The sequence below is a fragment of the Mustela erminea genome, chromosome 13, assembly GCF_009829155.1.
Source record: "Mustela erminea isolate mMusErm1 chromosome 13, mMusErm1.Pri, whole genome shotgun sequence".
In the NCBI taxonomy this organism is placed as follows: domain Eukaryota; kingdom Metazoa; phylum Chordata; class Mammalia; order Carnivora; family Mustelidae; genus Mustela; species Mustela erminea.
Window position 1 is genome coordinate 57,808,404 of NC_045626.1, and position 23,670 is coordinate 57,832,073.

A 23,670-nucleotide genomic window follows, 5' to 3' on the forward strand; every position below is an offset into this window, starting at 1 on the left:
GACAATAAATAAATAAAATCTTTTAAAAAAAAATAAACTTAAAAATCTACAGAAGGCAATAATTGAGGAAGCAACAAATTTTCTATCTAGAGTGGAGGGAAAAATAAACTTCCAGAGAAGCCAGTGTTAAAGGTGATAATTAAGAGGCAGTGACCAGAAACTAAGAGTTGCTGCATATACTTTTCACAAAAATGGAAACAGATTAATCAAAGAGAAGAAAGCTGTGGAGCATTTATGGCATAGTAACAATCAGTAGAATAAAATAAATCTGATACCGGTGTTTGAGTGCTTTTTAGGATCAATTTTGTAAGTTAAAGTACTCTCATAAAGAGTTATCTTGTGGAGAAAGGAAATAACAGTTAAAAAAATTTTAATGATACTCTCAGGCTGCTTACTGTAGGTATTTTTTAAATTAACATGATATCTCACACACCCACATGCATGCATTTAATGTAAACATATGTATGGCTTAATATGGTAGAGAAATACCTGGTCTTAGATTATGAAATGAGTCCTTATGAGAACTTTTATAATACCAGTAAAAATACTCACTAATTTGTTTTGAAATTTTCCTAATGATAAGAACCACTAGGATACTTATTACAAAGTACAAATTCTTGGTTCTATTTCAACCTATTAAATGTGTATTTTAACAAGCGTGTCAGGAAATTTTTATTAAGTAGGGCTACATTAAACTGAAAACCTTTTGCACAGCAGAGCGAACAGTGGAAAAGGCAAGCCTTTGGAATGAGAGAAAATATTTGCCATACATTAAGGGATTAATGTCCAAAATATGTACAGCTCAGTGGCAAACAAACTCTATTTGAAAATGGACAAAGGACCTGAACATTTCTCCAAAGAAGACACACAAATGGCCAAGTAAATGAAAAGGTGCTCAACATTACTAATCATAAGAGAAATGGAAATCAAAACGATGATGAGATCTCACCTTATACCTATTAGGATGGCTGTTACCAAAAATACAAGAGATAGCAAGAGTTGGTGACCATATGGTGAGAAAGGTCCCTTATACGCTCTTTTTGGAATGTTAAGGTGGTGCAGCCTCTATGGAAAAGAAATGGGGGTTCCTCAAAAAAAAAAATGTAACTACTATTGGATCCAGCAATCCCATTTTTAAGTATATACCTAAAGGAAATGAAATCAGTACCTCTAAGTGATATTTCTGCTCATGTGTTGCAGCATTAGTCGTGATAGCCAAGTATAGAATCGGCCTTAATGTCGATGAATGAATGGGTAAAGAAAATATGGTCTTTGTATTTACAATGGAATATTGTTCAGCCATTGAAAAAAGGAAGTCCTTCCATATGAGCCAACATGGATGAACTTGGAGGACATTACATTAAGTGAGATAAGCCAGAGACAGAAAAATAAATACTGCATGATCTCACTTACGTGTGGAATCTAAAAATGAACTCACAGAAGCAAAGAGTAGAATGGTCGTTGCTGGGGATTGGAGGCAATCGGGAGATGTACAGCATGCTGACTATAGTTAATAATGTATTATATTTGAAATTTTCTAAGAGTATAGACTTCTGTGCTCTTCCTATACACACATAGATAAACATTAATTATGTGATGTGAATGTTTTAATTAGCTTGATTGTGGTAATCGTTTTATATATATATGTATATACACACACATGTATGTATGTATGTATAGATATAGAAAGTTACACATTTTACACCTTAGATATATATGGTGTTTATCAGTTATACCTCAGTAAAGCCAGGGGGGAAAAGATGATGAGGTGTGATGAGAGTGTACATTCTTGCCTCATTGTTGATCTTAGGAGACAAAGCATTCAAGTTCTACTCTTTTCCTTTTTTTTTCCCCCCCAAAGATTTTATTTATTTATTTGACAGACAGAGATCACAAGCAGGCAGAGAGCAGGCGGAGAGCAGGCGGGTGGTGGGGGGCAGCGGGGGAAGACTTCGCAGGCTCCCCGCTGAGCAGAGAGCCAGATGTGGGGCTCGATCCCAGGACCCTGGGATCATGACCTGAGCCAAAGGCAGAGGGTTTAACCCACTGAACCACCCAGGCGCCCCTCAAGTTCTACTCTTTTACTGGGAGTTGTTTGCCATTGATAAGTATTAACTTTTATCAGATGCTTTTTCTGTATCTGTTGAGACTATCGTTTTTTGTTTTTTGGGGTTTTTTTTTTCCGCTTTTAGTCTGTTAACAGAGTGAATTGCATAGATTGATTTTCACACAATAAGTTGACCTTCAGTTACTGGGATAAATCCTACTTGTCATGATGGATTGTCCTTTTTATACATTGAAGATTTTTTGGTAAATGATCATGAGCTTTTATATTGATCTGTAGTTTGTTTGTGTCTAAGTAGGCTCTGGACACATCACGGAGCCCAACATAAAGCTTGAACTCTCAACCCTAAAATTAAGACCTGAGCTGAGATCAAGAGTCCGGCAGTTAACTGACTGAGCCACCCATGCGCCCCAATTATTTTAAATTTATTAATGTTTGTTTTTGACCCATGACATGGCCTATCTTGGTGAATATTATGTGTGCCCTTGAGAATGAATATTTTCCTGTTACTGGGCAGATTTTTGTACAAATGTCAGTTAGATCCAATTGACTTGAATTGATGGCATTTTTCAGTTCTTTTTTATGCATTTTGATTTTCTGTCTTATTGAGAGTAGTTGAAGCTTTCAACTATAATTATGAATTTGTCTATTTCTCCTGTCAGTTTGGTCAGTTTTTGCTTCCTGTATTTTTAAGCTCTGTTGCTAGTTGCATACACATTTAGTGAACTGATCTTTTATCAGTGTGTAATATGTAAAATTCCCCTTTGCTCTGAGATCTGTTTTGTCTAATATTAATGTAGTTACTCTAGCTTTCCTTTGATTAGTGCTTGCATGGCATATAATTTTTCCATTCTTTTACTTTTAACCCACCTGTATTACACATGTGAAGTAAGTCTCTTGTAAATAGCTTATAGTATGGCCATTTCCCCCTTTCCTTCTGATAGTCTCCTTTTTTTCCTTTTCAATTTTCTGTCTGTCTATCTATTTAATTCTAGCTCAGTTAACAGACAGTGTTACAGTAGTTTCAGGTATACAGTCTGACATTCTTTTTAAATTCGTGTGTTTAGTTCATTTGCATTTCATATCATTTTTGGTTTGTTTGGATTAGGTCTACCATTGTTTTGTTTGTTCCTTCTGTTTTTCATTCCTCAGTTTTATTTTCCTGCCTTCTTTTTGGTTATTTGTATATTTTAAGGTATTCGGTTTTCGTTTCCCTGATGTGATTTTGATTATCATTTGTGTATCATTTGTATATTCGTTGCTCCAGCAGTTACATTATATAGCATGGGCTCAGAACCTAAATGTGTATTAAATGTTTAATATTTATGGATCAAAGTAATATTTTTAGAATCTAATTTTGATTTTGATTGTTCTGAGATTTTCCAAATAAAGTTATTGAAAGACAGTATAAGCTTTTTCTGACATACAGTCCATTAATAGAATATTACTGCTATGTATAATTTTCCTAAAAATACTCAAGGCAGTACTAAATTCACCAGTAACTTGCTTTGCTTGATCTACAAAGGAGATAATGCTTTATCTTTATAGTTTCACCTAGACTAATGCCTGTTGATATTATGCAGATCCATTCTATTTTTGAGTCAGAATTTTTCTGTTTATGTATGACTCATAACTGTAACTCTGTAAGCTTTACACAAGGCTAGATTTGAGGGTGGTGCTATGTTTAAATGATTCTGTTTAAATGGTTATAGTTGAAACAGTTGAATGATCCCAAGGTAAACTGTGCATCATGTGTGTAGTATCAAAAAGATTTCTTTATTCAAGTTTATTTCTTCCTCTATAAATGAAAGATTTTAACTATTTGAATTCTGGCAGGTTTTTTTTTTTGTTGGAATGTATTCTAATTTGGCTGTTTTCAGATTAATTTAATATAGTTTTGATAATTTACAAGTTAAGTCATTCATTTAAGGGATTTTGGGGTTTGTTTCGCCTATTGAAATCAAACATTTTAAAGCACCGTAGAACAATTTGAAGAACACAGAAGATGTTATTAATCCTCTGTTCAAGGTGTCTGGGTTTTAATAATTCACATAGATGCTAGAACTTAGCTTACTTAGACCTGTAATATCCATCTATAGGAAATTTATTGCATGAAATAATTAAAAATTAGACTTAACAGTCATTCTGCTTAATGTTGTGGTCTAAGTAATGCTCCTGTTGGCCAGCAACTTCAGTCTGTCCCAGTGCTGTGCAGTAGAGCTCTCTGTCATAGTAGAAATAAATATATGTCTGTATTGGACAGCAGTTACTTTAATTTTAGTTAATTTAACTTTCAGCGGCCACATGTAGCTGATGGGTCATTAGCAACACTGGTCTAGTCTCATAGCTTCCTTTTTTGTATGTAAAACTCCCTTCTTGGAATTTTTTTGCATTTCAAATGTAAGCTTGTATGTAAGCATAAACTTCTAAGAAGGCTCTTGACCTGCTGCAGAACAGGAAACAGAAGATTGATCAAATTAGAAAGAAAATGGTATATGACAAGATAATTACAGTATGATAAACATTAAGCAAATGAATAGGTTGATGAAATGACTAACTGCCTAGGAATGTCTGGGAGTTGAGTGAAGAATAAACACTCCAGGAATTTTAAGTAGGAATGGTTTCAAAATTTAAGTTAATTTAAAAAGAAATTAGATATTATAAAATTGCAATCAAACCTATCAGATTCTTCGTTGGGTCTTTAGAAGTAAATTCCAGAGCAATGCAGAACTACCAGAGAATCTGCTACAACCTTCTACCTCTAGAAACAGGCTGAAATTATTAACCCTTTGTTACTGCTTTCACTTCTACTAATTGTTGTTCCTTGGAAAACTGCATATTAGATATTAGTTTAGAGAAGGTGGGAAAAAATCTAAAAGTATTTCTCTTCTTTTCAGAGACAAGCTGAGTGGACTTTAATTTGATGCTCAAATTCTTAAATGACAACTTAATTTAGGCCAGAGACAGAGAGTAACAAATTGCATTAATCATGGTATATACCTTTAAGTAGGTTTCATTGCGTATGTATACAAATAACTCTTATATATCCATTCTTTACAGATCCAGGATGAGAAGACTGATAAAAGAAGAAGCTAGCTGAACAGCTATAAGATGCCCAAATCTGGGTTCACAAAACCAGTTCAGAGTGAAAATTCTGACAGTGACAGCAATATGGTAGAAAAACCATACGGAAGAAAGGTATATGATTATACTAAAGATGTGTTGACTCTCTTGAAATTGGGAAAAACTCCCCATTTAGTATTTTTAGTAACTACCCATAAAATAAAAAGCAGTTGGATGCCAGATAAATCCAAACCATTTATCTAAAACCTTGAGAATTAAATTGGATTCCTAAGAAAAAGGTTGTCTTTCATTTGCTGAGATAACACAGTTACTAATGTGGCATATTTACTTAAATAATCATTGAAATAGTGTGGGGAAAAAAAAAATCCAAGACCTCACAATCATTTGGCATTTCTTTCTCCAGCTCCTGACCCCCAGTAGCAAAAAACACATATACAGTTGCAATTCCAATTTCCATGTGTTAACCTTGGATAAATTTACGTAACTTTTCCAGCCTCGGTGTCTCTCTGTATTGGAGGACACATACTTCAGAGAACTGTTGTGACAGTGAAATGGCATTAAGTATGGTGCCTAATGTAATACTTGTTACATACTATATGCTTAGTAAATGTTAATAGTTTTTGTTGTTTATTATTAGTCATTGCCAATGACCGTGATTCTTTTTACGTTTATCCTTCTTCATTCCTATTTAATTTAGGCCCTCAAAACCTTCATTTAGATTTTGCAGTTGTCTCCTAACTGGTATCACTCTCCTTTATCTAGTTAATTTTATACATTATCTTTGGATTTTCCTTTTTGGTTTTTTGTTTTTTCTTTTAAGTCTTTTTCCCCCTAAGTCATTTTCTTATTGAAGGACATCTGAAATATTTCCGGTTTTTGGCAAGTATGAATACAGCTGTGATGAACATTTGTACACAGATCTTTTTTTTAATCACTTTTTTGAGGTATAATTTATATACCCTTGAAATTCAATCATTTAGTGTATAATCCAGTGATTTTTAGTAAATTTATAAAGCTGTACAGCCATCATCACAGTCCAGTTTACACCATTTCCTTCATTGCTAAATGATCCTCATGCCCATTTGCGTTCAGTCCATATTTCCACACCAACTCCCAGACAATCCCATATCTACTTTCAAAGTCAGGAATTTTAAGTATACAGACTTTGTTGTTTTCAAAAACTGTTTTGGCTATTCAGGGTCCTTTACATTTCCAGGCAAATTTTAGGATTAGCTTGTCCGTTTCTACAAAAAACCTACTGGGATTTTTATAGGGATTTTATTGAATAGATCAGTTTGGATAGTATTGACATCTTAACAGTATGCCTTCCAGTGCATCACCCCAGAATATCTCTGTTTATTAAGATCTTCAGTTTCCCTGAGCAATACTTTATAGTTTTTAGTGTATAAATCTTTCTTGTACTTCTTTTGTTAAATTATTAGTGTTTTGCTCTTTTGGATGCTATTTTAGTTAATTTCTTCATGGATTTTTCATTGCTAGTGTAAGAAATACAGTTGATTTTTATATAGTGATTTTTGTATTCCGTGACCTTATTGAATTCATTTATTGGTTCTAAAAGTTTGTGGATTCCTTAGGATTTTCTACAGATGGGATCATGTCTTCTCCATATAAAGATAATTTTACTTCTTTTCCAGTATAGATACTTTCTTTTTCTTGCCTGATTGTACTGGTAATCTCTGCCTTTGATTAAAATGATCCATTTACATTTAATATAATTATTTATAGGGTTGGTTTTATATCTGCCATTTTTCTCTGTGTTCTTTTGTTTCATATTCTTTTCTTGTTTCTCTCTGATCTATGCTGCCTTTTTTTATTCTAAATATTTTTCAGTGTACTATTTAAATTTCTGACTTCTTCTTAAATTTCTTATCTCTTGAATTGTAATCTTAAGAGGTTGCTCTCTGAATTATTCTGTGCATCTAACTGAATTAATATTGACTGACTTCTGGTAAAATATAGCAGCTTTGTTCCTGTACAGCTCCATTTCCTCCCCCTTTTTGGTGTATTTATCTGTAGATTCAACATTTGTTATCAACCCCAAAATAGACTGGTACAGTTTTATTCAGTCTTTTTTAAAGAAATAAGATGTATGTATTCATACAGTTCTCTTTGCCTACCGATTTACCAGTTTGGTCACTCTTAATTTCTTCTTCTTTTAGACTCAAGTTACTGTCTGGTTGTTAATTCCTTCCAGTCTCTTAGAATTTCAGTATTTACTATAAGACAGATCTTTACCCATGATTAGATTTCTCAGTCTTCATTGCTCTAGGAATATCTTGGTTTTGCTGTATTTTAAAAACAGCTTTATTGAGATAAAATTCACATAGCATATGATTTACTTATTTAAAGTGTACAATTCATAGTCTTTAGTATATTTACAGAGTTGTGCATTTATCTCTACTATTGATTTTAACACATTTTCACCCAAAAAAAAAACCCCCGTCTATCCACCAGCGGTCACTCCTCATTCATCTCCCAACTAGTACAGGCCAAGGCAGTCACTAATCTACTTTCTGTCTTTGTGGAATTGCCTATTCTGGATGTTTCATACAAATTGACTTACAGAATTGTGGTCTTTGGTGACTTCTCAAAGGGCAGTTTTTTTGGATATAGATTTCTTAATTGACTTTTTTTTTTTAAAAAAAGATTTTATTTATTTATTTGGCAGACAGAGATCACAAGTAGGCAGAGAGGCAGGCAGAGAGAGAGAGGAGGAAGCAGGCTCCCTGCTGAGCAGAGAGCCCGATGTTGGGCTCCATCCCAGGACCCTGGGATCATGACCTGAGCCGAAGGCAGAGGCTTTAACCCACTGAGCCACCCAGGCACCCCATTAGTTGACTTTTTTAAAGAAAATGAATATCTCCCTACTTTCTTGCTTTAACTGTTTGTACTAAGTCAGCTATTGTGAAGATACCCTTGTGAAGATGATTTTTTTTTTCATTGTGTCTCTCTCTTTGACTGTCACATGCTTCGGATTCCCCTGTATTTATTCTGCTTGGGGTTTCTTGAGCTACTTAGATCTGTAAATTAGTTTTCATGAAATTTGGAGTATTTAATTTACTGATTTTTTTTTCTTTTCCATCTCACATCTGCTTTTAAACATTTCTTTCTTTCTTTCTTTCTTTCTTTTTTAAGATTTTATTTATTTATTTGACAGAGATCACAAGTAGGCAGAGAGGCAGGCGGGGGTGGGGGCGGGGAGCAGGCTCCCTGAGAGCCTGATGCGGGGCTCGATCCCAGGACCCTGAGATTATGACCTGAGCCAAAGGCAGAGGCTTAACCCACTGAGCCACCCAGGCTCCCCTGCTTTTGAACATTTCTAATACATTTTCATTCACTGCTTTTCAAATCCAGTATTTCCATTTGGCCCTTCTTGTAATTTTTCTTCATTAGCATTTTTTATTTGATAAGTCATTTTTGTCATAAAATGTTTTATTTCTTTATAATAACTGTCAAATCTAGTATTTGGGCTTAGAGAATTTCTACTGAATACTTTCATCCTTGGTTTTTTGTATGTCTTAATTTTTATTGAAAACTGGACAATTTAGGTCATATACTGTAGCAGTTCTGCAGTTCTGCTTCTCATTATTTCCCACCTGAAAGTTGTAACTGTTGCTGAGTTTTTTAATTTTTTATAACAAAGTGTTAGGAATTTATCTGCAGTATTTGTCTCAACCACTGGCATCCATTTTTTTTCTTTTTCTTTTTCAGTCTTGTTTGTGTCTACACAGACACAGGGTTACCCCTGTGTCTGTGTAGCTTAGTCAGCAGCAATTTATTTGTCAGAGGTTATACTCAAATACCAGGAGCCAGTAAGACTTCCACCTTCTACTGGCAGACTTGCCTGTGTGTTAGGGAGTGCATTTATTATTCAGGCATTTTTGTTTTGTTTTGTTTTAAGATTTTATTTATTTATTTGATGGAGCACAACGAGGCAGAGCAGCAGGCAGAGGGCAAGGGAGAAGCAGGCTCCCAACTGAGCAATGAACCCAGTGCAGGGCTCGATCCCAGGACCCTGGGATCATGACCTGAGCCAAAGGCAAACACTTAACTGATTGAGCCACATAGGTGCCCGTGTTCAGGCATTTTTGAAATCTGCCCTGGCATTTACTTCCTGTTGGGCTCATCCAGGTCTTCCCTTTGCTTGCGTGCAGTCAAGGATATGTAGAGAACGTGGGCCCTCCCATATTGCCTCTGCTTGTACACACAGTCTCCCAGTCAGTGAGGGATATATAGATTACAACTTTAGGCTAATAGGATTACGTGTTGTGCCCCTTCCAGTTGTTACCTACCCTGTTTGCTATTTTTATAAACAGTGCAGCTGGGTGTGGGCTTTTGGCTTTCTATACCAATTCAAGTTACAGTCTCTTGCAGCATAGATGCAGCAAGTTTTCATTGCCAACCCCACCCTAGTAGCACTTCATGCAAGCTAAGCATCAGCCAGGGAATGAAAGCATTCCCCAGGCAAGAATACCAGACACTCACTGTTCTTATCCATAGTTAAGCTGTTATTCTTGAGGGGGAAAATGCTTCTCAATTTGTTTGCTTTTTTCAATTTCTAGAGACTTGAAGTGGTTGTTTTTGACAATTGTCTAGATTTATAGTTGTTTCTTGGGGAGGTAAGTTGCCAGGATCTTCACTCCACCATAGATAGGTTTCCCCAAATGTATTTTAATGCACCAGATGTGACAAATCTTAAGCAGAATGATTTCATTATTAGTGTTATCTAACAAACCTTACATGGGATTCCTAGTGTGTTATGTACTCTTTTATGACCGTAAGAATAAAACAAAAGGTGGTTAAGGCATGATTTAAATCTTTATGAAGGGGCGCCTGGGTGGCTCAGTGGGTTAAGCCGCTGCCTTCGGCTCAGGTCATGATCTCAGGGTCCTGGGATCGAGTCCCGCATCGGGCTCTCTGCTCAGCAGGGAGCCTGCTTCCTCCTCTCTCTCTCTCTCTGCCTGCCTCTGCCTACTTGTGATCTCTCTCTGTCAAATAAATAAATAAAATATTAAAAAATAAATAAATAAATAAAATAAATCTTTATGAAGATTTTTAACTATACTCTTTCTGTTTGTCTGAAATGTTTTGCCCTCAGGACCCCTTCAGCATAATCAAAGATCCCAAAATGGGGTGCCTGGGTGGCTCAGATGATAAGCCTCTGCCTTTTGCTCAGGTCATGATCTCCAGCTCCTGCGATTGAGTCCCACATTGGGTTCCCAGCTCATGGGGGAGCCTGCTTCTCCCTCTCTCTCTGCCTCACCCCCTGCTTGTGCTCTCTCTGTCTCTTTCTCTCAAATAAATAAAATTTAGGAGGAAATAATTCCAAAAAGCTTTTTTATATGTGGGTATATCTGTTGATATTTGTAATATGAGGGGCGCCTGGGTGGCTCAGTGGGTTAAGCCTCTTGCCTTCGGCTCAGGTTATAGTTCTCAGGGTCCTGGGATCGAACCCCACATCGGGCTCTCTGTTTGGCAGGGAGCCTGCTTCCCCTTCCCTCTCTGCCTACCTCTTTGCCCACTTGTGATCTCTCTCTGTGTGTCAAATAAATAAATAAAATCTTTGAAAAAATTTAAAAAAAAAGATATTTACAATATCAGAAATTTGAACTGAGAAAAAATTAAATGTATATTAGCTGATTTTAAAAAGCAGTAAAACTATTATATTTACACACATACATTTTTATGGAAAACAACAATATATTCCAAAACAAGAAGTATTAGAAGTGTCCTTTGTTTTGCACATGGCTATTAATGTCTGATTTAACAGAAGCCTACCAAATTCTCATCTGCTTCTGCATGCAATGTATTTAGATATCACTTGTCATGTAAGCTCTAGAAAACTCTAGTATGTATTCTTGAGAGAATGACCAAGGTGCAGCAACAGCTTAGAATTATTGTGAGCATATTTCTGACCTTGCAGATCCTCTGAAATGGTCTCAGGTACCATACTTTGAGAATTGGTCTACCATTTTATGAAGCACATTAATGGAAGTACTGAGTATACAATGATGGGACAAAATGGAAGTATTGAGTGTACAATGATGGGACAAAAAGGAGAGAAGCAGTCAGCTGTAGAGAGTTCAGGGATGGTTTCACAGTAGAAAAGATAATATGCTTTCTCAAGGATGGATGAATATGTGGCCAGCAAGAACGTAGAAGCAGAGGGACAGTCCAAGATGTAAAAAAAAAATGACTCTTAACATTACAGTAGTATATATAAAATTAGGATGTAGCCTGTGGATGATGGATTGTAGGAAATGAACATTAGACGGGCTGGTTCATTATGGCCTTATGTGTCTTGCCAAGGAACTTGAAATTTGTTCTGTAGCCATTGAGTCAAAAGGGAAGGGCCATGGTAGAGAGCAGTTAGTGTTACTTTAAAAATCCAAGCAAAGGCAGTGTGGACAGTGGCTATGGGGGTAGAAGTTGGCAGATCTAAAAGATGCTGAATAAATTAAACTTGAGTATGTAGAAGGAGTAATCTGTGTCCACCCTGAGGTTGATTGAATTATCATTCCCTGAGAAAGAATCCAAGAAAGGAAATGGCTTGTTTTGAAAATAATGTTTGGTTTGTACTTGTTGGGTTGGCCACTGGCACATCCAACTGGAAGTATTAATAGGCAGTTCGATATAAATCCAGAGCTCAAAACAGCTCATTGGAGATAAATATATGAGGATTGGTAGAAAAGTAACCGTATCATTATGGAGATGTCATCCAAAGAGAGTGGAGTGAAAATGGAGGAGATATACCCGGAGGAATTCAAATCCTTTAAGAGTCATCAAGAGACAGGAGATGAGGACAGAGATAATCAGGAGAGGCTAAGCAGAGAAGAATAGTTAAGGGAGTCTGTATGCCACATTGCACAAAGGTTAACAGGAAGGGTGAGGACATTGGATTTTCAGTTGAGATACCTAAAAATGACTTTGCTTGGTAAAAGTAATTTCAGTAGAGTTGTAGGGACAGAATGCAGTGCTAGATTTGAGGAGACGGTTAGAACTTTTAATTCTATATGTTTGAATATAGTAAAGGTTGCATTTGTGAAATTGCATCCTGACTGCTTGATATCATTTTGGGGGTTGAATTTATATGGCTGAACTTGTTAAAACTTTTATTCTTCCTAGGTACTCTGTATGTATCTTTTGAAAGCTGCCACTAAATCTACAGTAATGGCTAAGCATTGTTTTCATAAAAGTGTAGAAACAGCTAGCAAAAAACACTTTTCACTAATATACTTCTATTAAAAGCATTGCTTTGGTAAGTTAAGAATTCTTATTAATCATTAGATTTATACAGTAAATGGGAAGAATAATACAGACTATTAGGTTTTTCATTTATTAATTTTTGGCTTACTCAAAGTGATATATGTAACTTCTCAATCTCTCTGTTCAGTCACTCAGTACTTTTTCAAGATCACATACTTGTTTATTTGAGTAAGGGTCAGAAACTCTTCTGAAGCAATGTGCATGGTATTGCTCATTGCCATGTTTTAGGATTTCTGAGCAGCTTGACTTGAATTTCTGAGCAGCTTGACTTGGCAGCTTGACTTGGAAATTGAAAGTGATTTTTTTCAGTTTTAAATAGATACTTAACTTAGTGAGTGAGTGGCTTTGAAGCCAGCCTCAGGCTTCTGAATTTTTTCTTCCATACAGTTTTGGATATGAATATACAGTTGTTCTGATAGAAACCTTATTTACAGTTTAATATGACACAGACTATTGCTGTTATGAGATCCTAACTTAATAAAATAACCTGAACCAAGATTTAATTTCTTTTTTTTTTTTTTTAAGATTTCATTTATTTATTGACAGAGGTCACAAGTAGGCAGAGAGGCAGGCAGAGAGAGAGAGAGAGGGAAGCAGGCTCCCTGCTGAGCAGAGAGCCTGATGCGGGATTTGATCCCAGGACCTGAGATCTCGACCTGAGCCAAAGGAAGTGGCTTAACCCACTGAGCCACCTAGGTACCCCAAGATTTAATTTCTTAAATGCACTTAAGTAGAGCATAATTTAAAGTAAAATCACATTGTATAGCAATATACATTTAATTTAAGATGTTTTCATTACCTCATTAAATATCACAATAGGAGTTCATCAGAAATGTCTGCTCATAGTTCTTCAAGTATTGTATCCATTCAGTGCTAATCTGTGGCATTTTTCCCATTGATTTAGTTTAGAAATTATTTTGTACTGTTTTTAGCTCTAAGTTAGTATTTACAATTTGTTAAAAAAAATCTTTGATAAAACCTTCTATGAAAATCTAAAATTTAGGTTAAATTCATGAAGTGTGGATATTAATCATTTAATCTGCTAAATAGCTGTCTTATCTTTTTCATCAACGTAATTCAGACCTTCATTATTTTATATCTAAGTGATAATAGAGAAATTTTTATTTTACTATCAAGTAATATAATACATGTAGAAAAACTAGAAAATACGTAGAAGAATAATGAAAATAGAAATTGCCTTGTAAAAAACCATCAAGAATCTGAGATTGTATTGTACCCTATCCTAATCAGTTTCATGGATGCTGGCAGGAGATACCAGACTTTTGAATGGGCTATTAAAGAAAGTTAATTTCTCATAACAATAGCAGTAGCTATCTATCAGCAGTTGTGCCTGTAACCAGAGCCCTATTTCCCACAAGGGGATGCAGAGTCAGGTGACAACTACAGATATGGGGCGGGGTGGGGGGGCGGATTGCAGATGTTTGCAGCACAGGAGAGGAGAACCTCAAATCTTTTATAAGGGATGGTAAGTCGACCTGACTTACTCCCCCTAAAGGGAGAAATTATTTGTTATACAAAAGAGTAAACAGATCTGCCCTTTGCTGCAAGGGGAGAGACTACCTTCCAAGGCTGTTCTCCACATAGATGTTCTGAAAAGGATAGTTCAGAACAAAGGGAGTTAGTGCCTCTTTGTAAGATATGCAAGAGAGCCATGGAGAATTCTAACACACAAGTAATGCCATTACCTACAGATGGCTCTTCATATTTTGGGTTGTGTCCTTCAAGAGTTTTCTGTTTTCTATTTTTTTCTTAAGTGGTAAATTTTTACCTCTTCTTTTGTCCATCTTACTGAGTTGGTAAAAGCTACCAGTATATTGTCTAACAGTAGCAGTGACAGAAGGTCATTCTCATCTTGACCATTGATTTTTGTTGTCAGTGTTCTTTTATTAACGTATATTAGGCCCCAGATGTTTACATTGATTTCATTACTGTGTATGGCAGCTGTTGTATGTTACTGAAAGAATAGCATTAACATAAATGAAAAAGACTTAAAATATTTTAAAACAATCTAAGGCTCCTAGACTTTTCTGTGTCATGGATATGGAAGAAAAATGTGCCAGTGATTTGGTCCTGGACTGATAGAGTATTAATAGCATTTGGTAATATAAAAATTTTAAGACAATTGGACATAACTATTTATTTTCAAAGTTTCTTTCCCCAGATCAGAAAACTAATTTTTAAAGTGTTGAAGAGTCTCACGAAAACCTTTGTTCAAGTAATAATTCTGAGGATTAATTTTTATTTTACATAGAACAGAACTGGTTGGTAGCAGTTACAAATATTCACACCAATCACCATATTGCAGAGGAGAGTGTGATCAGTATGTTCATGTGAACATTTTTCACTTAACATGTTATCAAATTGGTTTCTTTTAGCTTGTTCTATGGCTTGGAACAGTATCTTTACTTACATAGGTGCAAGGGAAAAGGGATATCTTCATGTTTTTCTTAGATTGTTTTATTAATAACAAAGACTCCTCTATTTCTAAGGCAAGTCTCTAGAATTTTTTTGGTTAATCTTTGTATTAATCATGCCTCTTTATTTCTGATGCTTTGACATCTGGGGCCTCCTGACTCAGGGGAGACTGCTACTTCCAGGGCTAGCCAGTTCCCAAAGATAGTGAACAACTCTCTTATGATAAGCATTTCATATGCAAACCAACCAGAGCCCAAACCCAGCTACCATCTGTATCCAGCTCTCCCACTCTGGGCCACTGTCCCCCTGCCCTAACAAAATAAATCACACTTGAACTGGGTACCAGATAGGTAAGAGAAATAGCGCCCATAGCCCAGAAATTGCTGCCATTACTCAGAATAGCCAATCCTGAGCCACTTACTCTGCCTTGCCTTTTCTTTCCCGAGGAAACCACAATAAAAGCTTTTCCCCATGTTTCTCTTCTCTCCTCTTGCCTCCCAACCCACCGTGGTGCTACACTTTGTGGCCCTGTGTAGTGTGGCATGTCCCTTCTTCTTGAGAACTGTGATTAACAAACTGTCTTTTCAGTAGCAGTGTTCACCTTATCTGTTGGCTTCACTGTACCTGAGTGGTAATAAAACCTGCATTTTAAAACAACTGTATAAACTTTCACATGCATGTGAAACTCGGTATCATTGGCTGAAGTGGAAAAATAGCTCAAGAAGTTTAACTTTATAACTGAGAAATAAATAATACGAGGCTGTTATTCTTCAATAATCTTTACCAGTTAAGATATAAGGAAGTCACGTTCTCTTCCTGATTTTGCTAATAGATTTATCAAAAATGAATGTAGACTCTGTCAAAATGCTATTTTTGTCACCTGTTAAGATCATTGTATAGTTAAAATCTTCTGATACAGTAAATTGTCTTAAGTGATTCTCTAATAATGAACTATTCTTATATTCTTTGGGTGAACCCTGCTTAATTATAATCTGTTATCTTTCTAAATTCTAAGACATTAATCTGATTTGACAGTTTATTTGGGATATTTTGTGTTTGTGTTTATTTTATAATTTCTGCCTTTGGTATCAGTTTTATTTCAGACTTATAAGATGGATTGTTGCTTCTTATCATACCTTCATACTGTAGTATTATATACATGACATGTGAAATATCTGTCCCTTGAATTTTTTTAAATCTCTCTTAAAATCTTATGGGTTAGGTACCTTTTTTAAACTTAGAATTTTTAGCTATGGAGTTACGGTCTTCTGTGATCATTGGTCTGTTGAGGTTTTCTGTTTCTTTCATGAGCCAATATTTAGTAATGTATGTTTTCCAAGAGAATAGTCTATTTTCCAGACCTCTTGAATTTTTGGTGGTATAAAATTGAATACAGTATTTTTTTTTAAAGATTTTATTTATTTATTTGACAGAGAGATATCACAAGTAGGCAGAGAGGCAGGCAGAGAGAGGAGGAAGCGGGCTCTCTGCAGCAGAGAGCCCGATGCGGGGCTCGATCCCAGGACCCTGAGATCATGACCTGAGCCGAAGGCAGAGGCTTTTACCCACTGAGCCACCCAGGTGCCCCAAATACAGTATTTTTTGATAACTTTTTAGTAACTCCCCTGGGGGTTTGATTTTATTGATTAAATTTGACTTTAAAAAAAAAACACTTAAAATTTTTATGCCTTGTCTTCCCCTTCTTCCTTCATTTTCTGTCTTGGGTTGAGAGCTGGTATCTTCTGCAATCTGAGTCTACTTGTAATTGGCTTCTGAGAGTCTCTGTTATTATTATATCATTTATTATCATATCACTAAAAAAATATTTTATTATTTGAAAGATAGAGAACAAGCAGAGGGGAGGGGTAGAGGAAGAGCTGACTCCCTGCCCGCCAAGCAGGGAGCCCAATGCAGAACTTGATCCTAGGACCCCAGGATCATGACCTGAGCCGAAGGCAGATGCTTAACTGACTGAGCCACCCATATCACTATTCTTTTAAGCTCTCCTGCTGAGGTGATATGGCTTAGTTCTTAGTATGTAGCAGGTTTTTCACAAAGGAGTCATTATAGCCCAGTTTATATGTGCAGTGCCATGTCAGATATTTGGATTATGTGAACTTGATAATGGTTGTAGACTGTGAAGGTAGGATACTCACCTGAATGGGTAGGCACAGGATATTAACAAAGCACAATATGTTTAATTATATCCAGGATTGCTTTTTCATATTTATGTATTTGTTCATTGATGATAACATCTGTATTACACTTAGAGTTTTATTATATTCAAGATATTTAGTGTTTTTTTGTTATTTTAAAATTCTGTCTTTAAGTAAAAGCAGGGGAAGTGTGAGACAAGTTAATTAATGTTGAATTTGTTGCTACTGGGTCTTGAATACCTTGAAGACAGTGGTTTATAATACATCTCTACTTTTGTATATATTTGAAAATTTTCTTCATAAATGTTTTAATACTGTATTGCTTAGCTGATATTGTTACAACATTATTCATATTTGATTTTTAATAGAGTAAAGACAAGATTGCATCATATAGTAAAACTCCAAAAATTGACCGAAGTGATGTGGGCAAGGAGATGAAAGAGAAATCATCCATGAAACGTAAACTTCCTTTTACCATTAGCCCATCAAGAAATGAAGAACGAGATTCAGACACAGGTAGAATAATTTGTTGTTCTCTGGTAAAATCTTAATCATTCTTTTCCTATGATTTTCTTCATAACATTCTTTTTGCACCCATTTTATAGAGAAATACTGATATTTCAGTATGTCAGATACACCATTTTGGGGCAGAAATTGATAAATTTCTCACCCAAACATGATTACTAATCAGATAACAACAGTTTGCTTCTTTACTTACTCTCAGCTTTGTTACAGATCTCTTACCACTTTCAGAACTTAATTTCCTGGGGAGCATTTCAGTGATGAAAATTTACTGTGATAGCATAGGATATGTGAGAGTTGCAAAAATGTTGTTGAATTTTTGTGGACACACTATTGAACCCACCAGAGAAAGCAGTGTAAGCATTTTAGCTTCAGAAGTGAATCCAAAATGTGCCTTCCCCCACCCTGAAAAAAAATCACTAAGATTTACCTCCTGAGCCCAATTCACGGTACTTTTTTCCTCAAAACTCTCATATGTCAGGAATGATCCTTGACATTAGTCAGTCCCAGTTGTTCACAATAGATTAAAATGTCATTATCACTATTTACTAAATCACTAGATTGTGTTGTACCCTGAACTAATCATTTCTTGAAACTAATATAAACTTCAGTGTTTGTTATGTATTTATCATTATTGTTTTATCCCTTGCATGAAGTACTAACAGTGAACTGTTTTTAAGAATGTTTTAGCTTCATTCACAAAAAGCGTCCTAATCTGAGTTTATGTACAAAGATTTTATTCTACTTATACTTTCCTAGCCATCTTAATCATCAGTATGGAAATGATCTTGACTCTGGAATCTGAAAATACTGTAAAGACGTTTGAAGTGCCCTATGCTAATATAGCTTTAGAAAGTCCTTAATTTTTATCATAAGCTTTTAATTAGGTAGGCCTCCTCTTGTGTATTTTGTTGTCTCTCTTAGCTTGAATTAGAAATTTTTCTTAAACATGGCATTTTTAATCCTTAAAATTGTTCTTTTTTGCAGTGATTAAGATATTTTGTGCTTTGCTCATTTTAAGTTACACTGATGTCTAAAGAGTCATTCTTTTTTCCTGAAGAGTGACTCTTTATCCTTAAACAGTATTCTCAAACAATTAGTTGATCACTTAGTTGAGAAGATGTATAATGTGCCTTTAGATAGATAGGATTTAACTTTTCTCGTATTTTCTCCCTGGAAGTCCTTTTGTCTGTCATTTTTAAAGTACTTGTATTAACCAGGTTTTGTTTTCCAGGGACAGTGATATTTCTACTAGTAATTGAAGAAGGGATTTAGATAAATTCAAAGAATGTTAATACATTTTTAGAAGTAGATAAGATTTCAAAATAATAAACTTCCCATAAGAACCTTGTTATCAGATCAGCTAGATAATTTGTCTTTTGTGTATTGTAAAATAAAGGAGAAAATGTTATTTAGGAAGGCACAAAGTTTAAGCACTGAATAAACCTAATCTAATTCATATTTTATTAACTAGATTATATACTTTTTCCCTGCTACAATTTTTCCACTACTTGAATGTAGCAGAATGTTGCAGCTCTCTCTCATTAAGGTTGTTTCGTAACAAACTCTTACATATCTTTTGGAAAAGTTGTATGCTAACACTAAACAAGATTTTAGTAGATTTAAACATATTTTTGGTAGGCTAGATTTATAACTTTTCATAAAAAGTAGATGTAGGCTTTAGATTTGCTTGCGCACGCACGCATACACACACACACACACCTCTACCTCAGAGCATTAATAAGGATTTCCCCAGGCCCAAAGCAAAATGTCTTATTTACAATCCATCTGTCATATTTTCATAATTAAAAAAATAATGTAGAATCCAAAGTAACCATCAAGTGGTATTTTCCATATGAAAGTTAATTATAGCACTAAGCCCAGCATTTGACATTGATCTTTTTTATAAAATGTACTATATTTTATCTATTTATTTATTTATTTATTAAAGATTTTATTTATTTATTTGACAGAGAGAGAGAGACCACAAGTAGGCAGAGAGGCACACAGAGAGAGAGAGAGAGAGAAGCAGGCTCCCTGCTGAGCAAAGAGCCCGATGCGGGGCTCGATCCCAGGACACTGAGATCATGACCTGAGCCGAAGGCAGCGGCTTAATCCACTGAGCCACCCAGGCGCCCCATAAAATGTACTATATTTTAAATGATTATTTTAAATTATAAAGATATAAAGGGGGAAATATTTACAACATATGTGAGAATCCTTGTTTCTGAATATATATGGTATTTAAAGGTCTCTGAAATGTGAAGAGAAAACAATGAGAGAATGAAAAAAAAATAAAAGCAAGTACTTGAAAACAACAGAATTACTCTTGGCAAAGAAATATGTCTCAAAATTTATCCATAGTAAAGAAATACAGTATATAACAACTGACAAAATTGTTGGCCTAAATAGTACCAGATGGTTACTGGCCAGAAATAGGAACTTACTTTAGTTGGTCTAAATAATAGGAATATTTTGTTGGAGGTAAATATGAAAACATTTATCCAAAACTAAAGTTTGCTAACATTTGACTTTTTCTCTGTTTTGGGATTTAACCTATATAAGTAATTGATGACAGTGGAAATTATCTTTGTGTGCATTTATTTCTACTTCATTTATAATGGCAAAAATAAACCCAGGAAAATAGTATTAGGTAATAGTTTGTTCAATTATGGTAAATCCAGTGAAGAAATACAATTTTTACTCTTAAGAATAACCTTATACAACAATACATGAAATGGAAAGATGTTCATAGCATACAGAATTTAAAAATAAGTTATGAAATAATATGTGCTGTTTGATTGCATTAAGAGTCATATTTTGTATATTTCTATTTGTATTTATGTATACCAGGGCATATATTAACATACATCTTGAAAGATAAGATTGTTTAAAAGACTGTGTCACTGTTGAACTAAGCCTAAATCTAGTGGGTGTATTTTGAGCCCAGAACAAAATGTAAATATTGAATATAAACCCTGACTTAGGTTAAATAAAAGAGGTAGGGAATTGGGAATAAGGAGAAAATGTTAGCAATGCTACTCATATTATCTCTTATAGCCAGAGAATAACTGATGTTGTCTAAAACTGAAATACATAATTTTTAAAAATAATTACTTAAAAATTTTAATCTTTATTTAAAATTCTTTCATAAATTTATGTGTTTGTATTTTAGTATATGATATCTCTTTTAGCGGAGAAGCAATTTCTTTAATTTCTTCCTTCCTTCCTTTTTTTCTTTGTTTCCTTTTTTTAAGTGAATTCTGTGCCCAGTGTGGGGCTTGAATTCATACTCTGAGATCAAGAGCAGCCAGCTAGGTGCCCTAGTTTCTCTTATGTTGGATTAAGATAAATCTTTTAGCTTTTTATTTTTAAATAATACACATATATTTTTCTGTTTGTGTGTAAATTGATCACTCCCCCCAACCCCTGCCAGTTCCTTTTTTTAATATATATTAGATGCTTGGAATAATGCTTGCTAGATGTTAATATTTTATTTCCAGGATTTGGGAGCATTTTTACTTTCTCTGTTTTTTTGTATGGCTTGAATTTTTAAAATAATGAGCATAATTATTTCTGTAAAACACATTCTTTTTAAAAGATACTCATACTATTCGAAGAAGGCTCAGTGGTTACCAAAATCAGCGATAATGCCATCAAATGGATAAGTAATTCATAGTCTTTATTTTGAGATACCCTTAGTGTTTCTTAAACTTCCTAATTCTTAATTGTTTAATATTTACTAATTTTTTAAAAAGATAACTGCTGGGGCACCTGGGTAGCTCATTTGGTTAAGCCTCCAACTCTTGATTTCAGCTCAGGTCATGGTCTCAGGATCATGAGATCAAGCCCCAATTGGACTGTGCACTCAGCATGGAGTCTGCTTGTGATTCTTTCCCTCTCCCTGTACCCCTCCCCCCCTCAAGTAAATCTTATTTTTTAAAAAGTTAACACTGTAAAAAAAAAAAAAAAAGGTAATTGCTTGACTAGACAAAATTTGGGGGAAAATTAGAGCATAATTTGATGTCATGGATCCTTACAGCTGTATCATACTACTGTCATACTACTACTACTACTATTTATTTCAGCAAATCTCTAATATATCTGCTTATTGTCATTTCAGTATCTATCCCATGTTGTCCTATCTTATCAGAGAATTCCCATAAATTTTGTCCCATGAAATGGTAAAGGGCCAATATATAAAGTGACTTATTGCACCTGTGGAAGCAGCTATTTATCTAGAAGACAAATTATTCCTTATACCTACAGCTTTTTTATCACTTTTAGCTTTTGTAAGTTAATTATAGGTAAAATAGAGGTAAATTATAGCATAGTGTTTAATATCAGAGGCTTTGGAGTCTGACAGACTAGTGTTGAGTCCCTGTTCAGTTCCCTGTTAGCCCTGGCCAAAAAATTTGAGCCCTTTATAACTCTGATTTTCTCATCTATAAAGTGCATGAGACACCATCTTAAGAGAACTGTGATCTTTAAGTGACATAACATATAAAATCAGTTTGTGATATGTTAATTAAAACAGAAAACTGACTAACACTGGCTTAAACAGATTGGATTTTTTTAATCTAATGTAATTAGATTACATTACCAAGCATAAGCAGTCCAGAGTTGATATAAGTAGTTCAATAATGCCATCAGGGACTGAGATGTTTTTGTTGTTCTACTCTCTCAGCCTGAACTTGTACGTGGGCTTTTTTCTTAATATTTTGCTTTATAGTCACACAAATATTTTGCTTCTTCCTGGGCAGAAAGTAGGAGAGGAAGGACCAATGAAAAAAGTATCTTTCTTCCAATGAGACTTGGCCTTTTTATTGATGAAACAACATCCTTAGGAACTCTTTTGCTTGTGTCTCATTGGTTAGGCTATCCGAGTTGCAGGGGAGTCTGGAAGGTTAACTACTTTCAGCTGGGCATATTGTCACCCTAATCAAAATTGAAGTATTTCTATTAAGAAGGAGAGAATGAATATTGGGTAGGCATCTCATAATACTGACACTGTATGTAGTTTTTAGTATGGTAGTTAATAACTGAAAACTGTTATTCTATAATAGTTATTTATGTTTCTACCTGAGTTACCTTTATTTCTTCATTGTCAATCAAAAAAATCATACTTCTTTTCTTTTCTAGTCTAATGGCATTCAAGGGGAAGCCACAGTCCCTTGATATGAAAATACTAAACAGCTTTCTTGAGAGTACCCGTGAGAGTCAATTTTGGCCTTCAAACTAAATTTGTGATTATTTTGTTAAGAAAAGTGCCATCATGAGCGTGAGCATTTTTGCAGATTGTATTTTTATTATACCCTGAATTCTTTCTTATTCATTCTCAGGAGTGGGGTTACAGGATTAAGGGTTAAATATTTCTATGATTTTTTCCAAAATAATGTATAGTGGTACAAAGCCGCCAGTGCTATATGAATATTCTTTAACCTCAAATACCATTGGGGGCACATGCGTTTCTTTAGGTTTGATAGATCCAGTGTTCTACAGAGGTAAATCAGTGGTACTTCATCATTTTAGTTTGTATGTTTAAATAAGTAGAAAGATAAAATGTCCTTCACTTTTTTATAAAAATACTTGTTCTCTCTTTGTAAGCATTACTTAATTACTTACTAATTTTTTTCTTTCGGCATGTATAGAGAATGCAGCATGAGAAAATCCAAAGAGGCACAGAATGATCTGTTTCCAAAGTCCGTGGTGGCAGTTCTGGAGCTTGTTTACATGTTTTAAACTAAATCTTCTCTGCCATCCAGTCTTAGAAGTTCTGTTTTCCTGAAGCCATTGAAGGATTTACCCTGTTTAATAGAACTCAGACAATTTTGGAGAGAGGAACTTTTTTAAAAAGGAAACAAATATAATTTTTCTGGTAACTACGTTAAAGTAGCAAATAAAATCAGTGCTTTGCTTAATACGGATGATCACCTTTTGATGATTTGCATGGAGATTACTTATTACAGATTTTCTCTTGTTCCTCCCCCATCTTTAAAACTTTTACTTTAAAAATTTTCAGATACACAGTGCAAACCTTTTTAATCATTCTTGATTTTTTTCTCTTACTCTCTTGCAACCTAAAACAGAATATTAAAAAGACGGCTTTTAAAATACAAG

The 23,670-nt window shown here is 34.8% G+C and overlaps 1 protein-coding gene across 4 annotated transcripts in view; it reads left to right on the forward strand.

The window, feature by feature from the left end:
• ANKRD12 (ankyrin repeat domain 12) overlaps window positions 1-23,670 on the forward strand; it is a 130,742-nt gene that overhangs the window by 25,764 nt on the left and 81,308 nt on the right. For 3 of the 4 annotated variants that reach the window (XM_032309640.1, XM_032309639.1, XM_032309641.1), the window contains exons 2-3: window positions 5,126-5,263; window positions 17,397-17,544. In XM_032309640.1, the coding sequence (XP_032165531.1) occupies window positions 5,177-5,263; window positions 17,397-17,544 (235 nt within the window). In that variant the 5' untranslated portion in view covers window positions 5,126-5,176. Of the gene's footprint in view, window positions 1-5,125; window positions 5,264-12,295; window positions 12,429-17,396; window positions 17,545-23,670 lie in introns of those variants that run through there. The other variant, XM_032309642.1, reaches the window with a different exon arrangement.